This window comes from Oratosquilla oratoria, chromosome 19 (assembly GCF_046742065.1).
Source record: "Oratosquilla oratoria isolate Oo_2021 chromosome 19, ASM4674206v1, whole genome shotgun sequence".
NCBI lineage: Eukaryota > Metazoa > Arthropoda > Malacostraca > Stomatopoda > Squillidae > Oratosquilla > Oratosquilla oratoria.
Genome location: NC_134795.1, coordinates 8,870,456 through 8,880,216, shown reverse-complemented (window position 1 = coordinate 8,880,216; position 9,761 = coordinate 8,870,456). Strand labels below are relative to the sequence as shown.

The window sequence follows — 9,761 nt, the reverse complement described above, 5'->3', positions numbered from 1 at the left end:
CCTTTAGGCTCATTTGCTGTGATTGTGTCTTTTTTTTTTCGTTCCTCTCCCCTCTACTTTCTGAAGACATTAGCAACCCGAGTACCTCGTCCCACCCCTCCCACAGCGTCGCTAGTCGATCGCCTTCGAGAACTTGTGTCTTATAACCGTTTTCTTTCATTGCGCACAGCGTCGAACGCCTTGAAAACTTGCACCTCGTGACCGGCTTTTTTCCGTTACAGACATGACGTCACGCGTCAGAAACGGCAGTGGAAGCAGCAGCAGGAGCGGCACCGGCAACAGTACCAGCAGCCTCTCCTGTGTCTTGGTGGGCCTGGTGATCCTGCTGGCGCTGACGACGGGCGCGGCGGAGGCCCGGCCGCCTCCCCTGTGTACGCAGCAGAAGGTGGCTCTCAGTCCACAAACACGCGACCTCTGCAAAATATTCGCCAACATCGCACGCTTTTCCCAGGACATAGAAGACTACCTCGATGCTAAGGGTAAGTAAACTTGAACGGTACCCCAAAGACACGAAGGGGTGATACAGGCAAGGTCATCATATTTAAGAAAGCAGGGCAGGACTCGTGGTAATGGATGTCAATTAGACAAATCTAGATTTAAGAAGGAAATAGGCAAAAACTGGTTTACTGATAGCGTTTAACGAGTAGAATAGACTTAGTAAACATGCAAAGTGCGCTGAAACGATTGGTTGTTTTAAAAGAAGGTTTATTGATGGAGATGATAGGTGGTAATGGATATGAGACTGCCTAGTGTAGGCCTTATGTTCTCTTGTAGTTTTCTTTATTCTTATGTTCTTATTTTCGATGTTAAGGGCAAATATATTGGACCATCAGAGCCAGTGGTTCTTCCTACCCTCAGCTGAATAAGATCGTTGGATGTGCGCTGGGTGACGATATGTGAATTGCCTCTCGACCCAAAAAGATAAAAAAAAATTCTCGGTTCGTTCTTCGAAATCGGGAGGCACAGTCAAGAAAACAAGTTCCTCGATGCTTTCTTAATATATGTTGGCATTAGAAGGGTTTCATTTCAACTGAAGAAAAATGTCTTGCAGTGATAATCTTGGTAACGGAAATAAACGAGCGACTTCATTCTTTAATTCCCGGCAAATTAAACTGCGATAGCTTTGTCGTGCGTCTTTGTTGTTATCAGATACCAAGACAGCTAAAAAAAAACAGTAAATGTTGAGGAATATTCTTTGTTGTTACCAGATACCAAGACTGCTAGGAAAAAACAGTAAATATTGAGGAATATTCTTTGTTGTTACCAGATACCAAGACTGCTAAAAAAACATTAAATGTTGAGGAATATTCTTTGTTGTTACCAGATACCAAGACTGCTAAAAGAAACAGTAAATGTTGAAGAATCTTTTTCCCCAACTGCACGTGTCACATTCTGTTCTGTTGAGGGAAGAACCCAGGCTCCAGTGAGTCGGCTCTTCAAGGTCCAGGTCTTCCATTTAATCGAACGAAATTGTTCAACACTAACCAGAGTGAATTCTACAATATCGTAGGATTAAACGGGACCACCTTTAACCCTTAGAAGTAGAAAGAGACCTTAGGAATCTTAAACTAGATAACGCAAGAGGTCTCTATGTAGTGCAGGGCAGGACTTATGACAGTAGTACTGAATTGGGGGATTCTCAAAAAGTCTATCCCTGCAAAGTCAATTCACGCATGGAAGGAGGCATGGCTTCTATGTGACATTATTTGGTATGAATAGAATATTTAAAAAGGGTAGAAACAAACCGAACTAGTTGGTGGCTGACCCGGGCTCATCGTGGAGTCGAGGAGGCAGTGAGGCAGATTTAGTCACAACTGTGGATAGCAAGAAAAGAGTTAACTGCAGGGGGTATCGTGCCTGAAGAAGTCGAAGCCCCAATGTCCCCCCCCTTTTTTTTTTTTTTTTTTTTTTTTTTTAAGTATCGCTCCCACGGGCTTTCTTTGAGCCCGTGATGCTCCGCCCCTGATAGTAATTCTCGTTCTAATATTTTCTCCAGAATCATTAACCCTTTCCGTACCGGGTGATGATTTTCTCTTTACTCTAGCTGCCACCAAGTTATTTCAATCATCCTCATCACATCCCACTCTGTGGCGCAAGTTGCTGATGTTTACATTTCTTTTAATATGACATGTAGCGATTTCAAAGTCTGTTTTTATGTCACCTAGACCTGCGATACTGGTTCAGATCTACTTACATAGGATTACAAAGGCGGAGCATGCCGACAGGAGACCTTTTGGTTCATATCTAGGTCGGATGCGAAAAAAAAAATCATAATAAATGAATAAATAAAAACTATAATAATGCAAATAACAAATAAGATACATTAATAAATGCATAGGTATAGTTGAATAATAAACAAGCAGGTAAATAGTAAATCATAATAAATTGACATATAACTAATAATAAATGAGAATCAAATAGACAAATGATAATAAAACAAAAACAAATGATACAAAATAAATGATAATCATTACAGCATCTTGCTTAGGTGTTTATCTAAATGATTTCTAAAGCGATACTGGTTCAGATCTACTTTAGCGATTGACTCTTTGTGTCTTCCTGTTTCAGTGCTGAGCGGAGACCTTGGCGTGAGTGAGCCCGAAGTCAAGCGACAGGACATTGACCATGTCTTCCTCAGGTTCGGCCGAACGCAGCAGTAAGCCTAGCTCAGCCCTGCCCAGCCCAGTCCAGCCTCTCTGAGCCCACCCAGCCCCCAGCTGTTCTCGAAGCCCAGTCGATCTCATTCGTCGTGCTGTTCCTCCATGCCCATCTCCCTTACTGACTTCTGCCTTCTTTTATTTCTCCTACTCCTCCTATTCCTATTACTCCCTCTTTTCCTATCCCCCTCTCCTTCTCTCCTCCTCTTCTCATCCTCCTGTCCCATCCTTCATCGTCCCCTCCACCTTTTCCCGAACTTCATTGTGAGGATTTGTCGCTCTGCCATCTCTGAGCAATTGTCAGCTATTTTCTTTGTCAGCTGTTGCCATAACACTTCAACCACTTCTTGATAGTTACATCTAGCTTTCTAGTCTCGTCCACTTGTCCTTTCTAACGCCACCACCATTCTGTCCTAGCCTGGATTTCGTCTCAATTTCTAATCGATTCCTGTCCTCTCGAGACAGGTCATTGCTTTCGTCCGAGCGGCCCTATCCAAGTTCCTCGTTGGCTATGTTTGATGTACTCTCCGAACAATTAATACCTCTTCTTCTTTCAATTTCTTCTTTATTCTTTTCTTCTTCTTCTTCTTCTTCTTCTTCTTCTTCTTCTTCTTCTTCTTCTTCTTCTTCTTCTTCTTCTTCTTCTTCTTCTTCTTCTCCAGTCGCACTCATCTAGTATTTTCTTGTTTGATTTTATTTCGTCTTTCCTTTTGCTCGGCTAATCATTTTGTAGCTTCAAGGTCCCATGTAACATCGAGAAAGCTGACAATAACAACCGGTTTGACTCATAAAGCTCTTAGTTGAGACCCCAAGTTAAAGCCAGAGGCCAAATGCAGGATTGCAGCGGTGCACCCTCAGTGGGAGCGAGGAAAGGCAGAGATTCTAGGAAGGAGGTGTCTCCGCCTTCAAGAGAGCAATGGCCATTCCCTACTTTTGCCGCTCCATTTGTCTCATTTTTTTAATGCCTGTCATGTCCTTTGGTCTTCATATTCGTTTTTCTAGGCTGTTATTGTGATGTCAGCTTCGTTTTACAACAATCTGTTCCGTTTCAAAAACGCTACTTCTTGTGATTTTTATCTTATGGAATAAAATCTTTCTTTCATCCCCCTATGATCCACTGCCTTGCCCATTGACTCTGACTTCTGACATGACTTCCACCTTGCCAGATATCTCTGTTCTTTGCCGTCACGCCAAAAGAATTCGGGGCTACTGCGTCATGTCAGCCCATCACTAGACACCACTTCTTGTGTTTCAAACCTTATTATCTTCGAGGTCGGTCCCTTCTCTCTGCACCACAGTATAATCCCCATTCAAACACCCAGATGTCCCCACTCATTGCTTTCTTAAGCGTCTCAGCCCCGCGTCCACCACTCTGTTCCCTGTGATTATCTTTTTCGCAGCTTCTCTGACTTGATTTTTTCCTCTGATGTCATTAATTTTCATTCCTCTAACTACCCATTTTCCCCAGTCATATGCTCTTTCCCCCCCTACCCCACTTAACATTCCCACCCATCCCGATCCTCGTCAACTTTCCCCCCCTACCCACGTTCTCCTCCTATCTCAGGGACCTACCTTATCTCTTCGCCAATCCCCCTTGCCACCCCACACACCCATTAAAGCACCATCTCTATTCTTAACTGTCCACGTGCCCCGCCTTCTCACCTCTACCCCATTTCTTTTTTCTAAACAACTCTCACTATATTCTACTTTCATGTTTCACTCCACACTCCCATTCATCCTCGGGAGCTCACCCCCCACCCCCCAACCCTTTCCGATGCCTGAGTCTTCCTGAGCAACAGCTCTTTCCCCTGTGTACAACCTCAAGTCAAAAGAGACTTTCATTCCATTTACTTGCCACCTGTAGGTCCATCCACCATTCGCTTAGGGCCATGAGCACACAAAAAAGCGAATATTACCACTGGAACTTGTAAGCTGACCAGGCAGTAACACCGAGATTCACAACAGAGAAGGATTTCCACCGCGAGGAAACCAGTCCGAGATACCCGCAAAGAAGTAACTTCCCCCTACCCCAATGATCACCTACGTCGTCCTGACTGAACAACACAAGGCAGGAATAAACTTGGGAAAAAATACTATTGAATAGTGCGTGTATATTCGTTCATTCTGATTTTATTTTGAAGTCAGCCCTGCCACAGGAAGGTGTTTGCTTCTCTCATCCTTCAACAGAGCCACTGGGAAAACACGACGCTAACCTTGGGTTTGACTCTCTCGTGGACCAAACAACCAGTGCTATCCTGCTCCTTCTTACCCCTGTAGCCACGGTGGAGGATGCACCGCCCACTGGAAAGGATTCAGGACCCAGTAGACATTGCACCAAAGGAAAATACCTTTAACTGCAGCCTCATTTACGCCATAGTCAATAAGTGCCCGTGCAATAGTAGGAAACATCCTCGGCTAGATTTGAACCCTTAGAAACAACTACGTGAAGTTTCAAATTAATTCCAACCGGCTGCAACTTGGACGGTACTGGACTGCCTGCCCTGACCTCTGAACTTGACTGCTGTCGTAGTGTCATCTTCCTTTGGGTCTCCTTGCGGGTCTGGTGGATTCGAGCACCGCCTAAGTAGGTGGTTGGGTAGCACCGTTTTCGTTCCACTCAGCCCATATCGCGCGATCATTCCCACCAGCGTGACAGTTCGCTTAAACACATCCAAGTTTAAGTTCATCACTGTGCTAGACACTAACAACAGACTCAAAGTTAAACGAGCGCTGACGAATTACAAAAGAAACGAAATAATATATAATAGCCTCGCCATCGAGTTAAAAAAAAACATAAAATAAAATGTTTATTCTTATTCAATTGTCTTTCATTTCAGATTGATCCACATTAAACATACATTAATCCCAACGCTTGTATCATTACTACTCCTATCCAACACTAATTTTTTCTTGGAAAATACAAAACAGAATTAAAAGAAAATGCTAAGTGAGAAGAGCTGGTGAATGAAAGTCTGGATTGGCAGACTAAATCGCAAAGGAGTCAATGATGGAATTATATTGTATTTGCATTGCGTCATCGACAATTCAACAGTGTTTGTCCTTAAGGGCAATACCGCACCCTTATCGAGATCTATGTTAGGTTCATGAAGCTATTAGGTAAAAGGTGTGAGCTAGCTAATGAGGCGAAAGGTACATGTGGGAGAGTTATATTCCTAACTGTAGGGATGTTGGTGTGTCACATCAGAAAGCGTACATGGTGTAAGGTAAGTGGTCGTAGATTGGTAAAAAAAAAAAAAAAAAAAAATCCTTTCTTGAAGGAAAGTGTGAAGAGAAGGTATGGGCATTGATGTCGGTTCTCTTAAAATGGAATCCAATGAAACGTTGTTTGAAGGAGAAAGTGAGGAAGTAGGAGATTGTTACAAAGAGATGAGTAGGAAGACATTCAAATATTGTTACGTGTAACAGGATTGTTGTTCTTCCTCGTTTGTCTTCGGAAGGAAAAAGTGTATTCATGTTTCTTATAAACAGGTGAAGCTGGGTTCGCATTGTTGGGTGAGGAGTAGTAGGTTTTCTAAGTTTGGGATGTACCCATGGATATTCCTTTATATAACTGAGTGCACTATACAGTATAGTGTTTGGATCGATGAGATGCAGCTGTAGGTGTAGATTGCGTGTTAAGAGTGGTTGTTATGGGAAGGGTGGATCTCTGTCGTAAGTCTCTCAGTGGATGATTGTTATGGTCTGTTGTTTACTGGTGCTTCTATCTTTGTGGACAATCTCACGCCGCCGACATACCTAATCCTATATTTCACGTATTGGTCTTGTTAGTCAAGGATGTTTATAGTTTGGTTATGAGTATATTTTTTGCAGAAAGATGTTGAGTGGTGATTCCATTATTGAAGTTTTATCACTCAAAATTTAGTGTAGTGAGATTGCTGTTTGAGGGAGGCAGACGAAAGAATGGGTGGTCGTAGCAAGTTGTGTAAATAGTATATGTGATGTAAAGGAAATTCCACATTGGCAGATGTCATGAGGTGGCCATGTATGAGGCGAGAAAATTGCTTCCAATCATTGGTTATGTTGATGTGAAGATCGCCATGAATGTATGTGTGGCTTCATTGCCTCAGTTTAGTTTATTGGGTGTCGTTCAACCCCCCCCCCCATTATTTTAGATTTCGAAAAAGGTGGATGCTGCCTCTCGAGCAGTTTTGTTAATTAGTTCGTTGCCGGGAACATCAACATGAAATGACGCCAAGCAGAAAGATACAGATTTGAACCAAGTGGATATTTGGATGATCCACGAATTGATTTTGTGGACTACTGGATGGCAAGACTTGTAGGTGGAACTTAGGGCACTTTGTGGATCTGAGATGATTTTAAAAGATGCGGGGGTTGAGGGGATCGTGGATAATATATATAGGGCGGCGATTATGTTGAAGAGTTCAGCGGTGAGGATGGAGGCAATAGGTGGGAAGGATCCAGACCTTCTTTCAGTTGGGTACACTACGAGTACTATACAATCTTCTTCGTAACCGGCAGCCGTCGGTGTATATAGTAATACTTGTTGAGTGAGTCTATAGTAGTAAGACAGTCCTATGGGAAGACTTCGGATTAATTTTTTTGAGGTGGTAAAGCTGAAATTGGGATGCACTGGAGGAAGTAGCTTAGGGGACCGTGCGTGTGGATGTTGTCAAGTGAAGTATTTTGCACTCTATTCGCAGTGTGGGTAACATATCTGCCATTCTCGTATCATATGTATACCTATTAACTGGTCATTTGTCGATTTCTTGATGGGTTGTAGAGAATTGAATCTTGTGGGAGACTGAGGTGATTGGGGTACTTTTGATGCGGTAGAGATATGTTAGTGATGTCAAGGAACAGGTTGTCCAGTCGGTGGTGGAGGGAGGGGGGGTCCACTTTCTGCATGCAAGCTTTAAGTGGAGAGCTGCCAGCGCCACCTGTGATGGGGGAGCTTTTAGGGTACTGTGTTTCTATGGTTGTGGGTGTAGCAGAAGACGTCTGTAGTTGAAGTTGCTTTTGTATGAGAGCCTTGTATAGGTTCCAGAGCAATCGTCTCTCTGGCCGTCAAACTTACGAGGGATAGGAGTCTTAAGAGATCGCAAAATCGGAGGTAGGATCCTCTTAGATGGTTAAGTATGTAGTCCATCTGAGTCTATTGTTGAGAATTAGGTTCAGAAATCGGGTCTGCTCCATCTTTGGGAGAATGCTTTTTCTTAGTTGTATTGATCTAGTATCTTGCAGTAACGTCTTCAACAGAAGTGTGTAGTGACTGATTCTGAGGTAAAACGAGATCCATTGTCTCTGGCTCATTGTTTTTTTTTTTTTTTTTTTTTTGAAAAGATAGTTGGTAAAAGAAGGGTGGGTTCTGGCGCAGAACGAGTCTATGTCGCCAGCATACATTGATTGCAATAGTGAAAAAGAAGGACGCTGAGAACGCCTTTTCTCTATAGCGAAGATAGGGTTACTCCTGTATGTACTCGAAATGTTCTATGGGTATGGAAGTGGGCAACATTCCCCCAAATTCTAATTCGCCAAACTCCCCCCTGTCAGGAGGCTAAGACGGTGCACCTTACAGAGGACTTTGTAACGTTGAAATTAATTAACAAAGCCCTTGGTTAACTCGCCGGTGGCAGAATTCGAACCGCTATCATCTCGACCTCCGTCGTAAGTAGCGACGCCCTAACCCATTCTGTAAGACTCGTCGTTTCCAGGTTGCGTCATATGCTCTTCTAATCGGAAAAGTACAGCAGAGACGTGTTGTTTATTGGTGAATATAGTACTCATCGTCGTTTCTGCTTGCGATAGGGGTGGGTAACCCTTTAAAGTGTACATACCAAAATCGGCCAATTTTCATTGCAATACGTTACTCGCGTGCCTACCAAAATTGCATGGAACATTATCATCATTTACTATCTTTTAAGTATTGAGGGATTTTCTTTTCTAATATCAAGAAAAACACAGGAGAGGTAAATTCAAAGAATATTGCGAGTGTGATTTGTAAGTGTCAGACTGAATGAATGTAAAATTTAGTGAAGTAAATTTTACTTAAAGGCCGTTCGTTTTTGCCTTACCGAGATGGATAAGTGACGCCCCCCCCCACACCACCACTACCACCACCTTCCACATCTGATGATCACTAGCACGATTCACATGTAACATTCATCCACAAAACAACGTTTGTACACACATCATTCATACACACAACTCACGATAAATAAGTCATGCATTAAAAGTACATTAGGGGGAATTTGCTTCACCTTCTTTTCACCAAAAGTGCCGCCCCCCCCAAAACAAAAGTGCCCCCCCCCAAAAAAAAACAAAAAAAAACGTGCCGCCCCGGGGCATTGCCCCCCCCCCTGCCCCTCCCTTTGTCGGGGTCCTGCATATAAAGATACACAATTTTAAGACGCAATTTCTAATATCACCAAAAAAGTAGACAACAGTTCTTAATTTCACATATTTTAACAGACATCTACGTTTATGGCAAATATGCTGAACATCAGGCTTCACCAATTTTTGATAAGGTATTTTCAATGCAGTCACTGAAAATGAGGTAATTGCTTGGGATAACTAGAACCTTTTATGGTGCGACATCTGTATTCTATTTAGATTGAAATTTGAACCCTCATGTAGCTGAACGTGGATTTTGCTTCCTGACGATTTTATTAATTACGAAACATGAAAAAATAAATAGAATTATTCTCAAGGAGTCACACCACGTCTAGCCACCTGGAAATCATGTTTGACTGTATCTCGATGTCAGGGATCTTCTCTCTAATGTACATTGTCTCAATGGTTTTAAGTCTGCGGAGGTCCCTGCTGCTAGCAATTCTTCTCGTGCATTTAATTAAGCTTTCCCGGTTAACTAAGCAGCTCTGGTAATACTGGATATGATGTTTAATAACTCCATCTCGTTGGTGCATAGTAAGACATCTACTGAGGTTGTACATAGTATGGCTAATGTAGGTAATGTTGCGAGGCGCACTCCTCGAATAAACATTGATATTCGTACACTACATTTGTTTTAGAGGTAGCCTTATAATACCTCCTCCTAATAAAACAAATTATTTCTACTGCATATATATGTATATATATATATATATATATATATATATATATATA

At 42.5% G+C, this 9,761-nt stretch overlaps 1 protein-coding gene across 1 annotated transcript in view; it reads left to right on the top strand.

The window, feature by feature from the left end:
• The window catches only part of Ms (neuropeptide receptor myosuppressin), a 245,193-nt gene extending 239,673 nt beyond the window's left edge, over positions 1–5,520 (top strand). The window contains exons 2-3 of the mRNA XM_076202599.1: positions 222–479; positions 2,569–5,520. Coding sequence (XP_076058714.1) covers positions 224–479; positions 2,569–2,660 — 348 coding nt within the window. The 5' untranslated portion in view covers positions 222–223 and the 3' untranslated portion in view covers positions 2,661–5,520. The remainder of the gene's footprint in view (positions 1–221; positions 480–2,568) is intronic.
• The last annotated feature ends 4,241 nt before the right edge of the window (positions 5,521–9,761 follow it).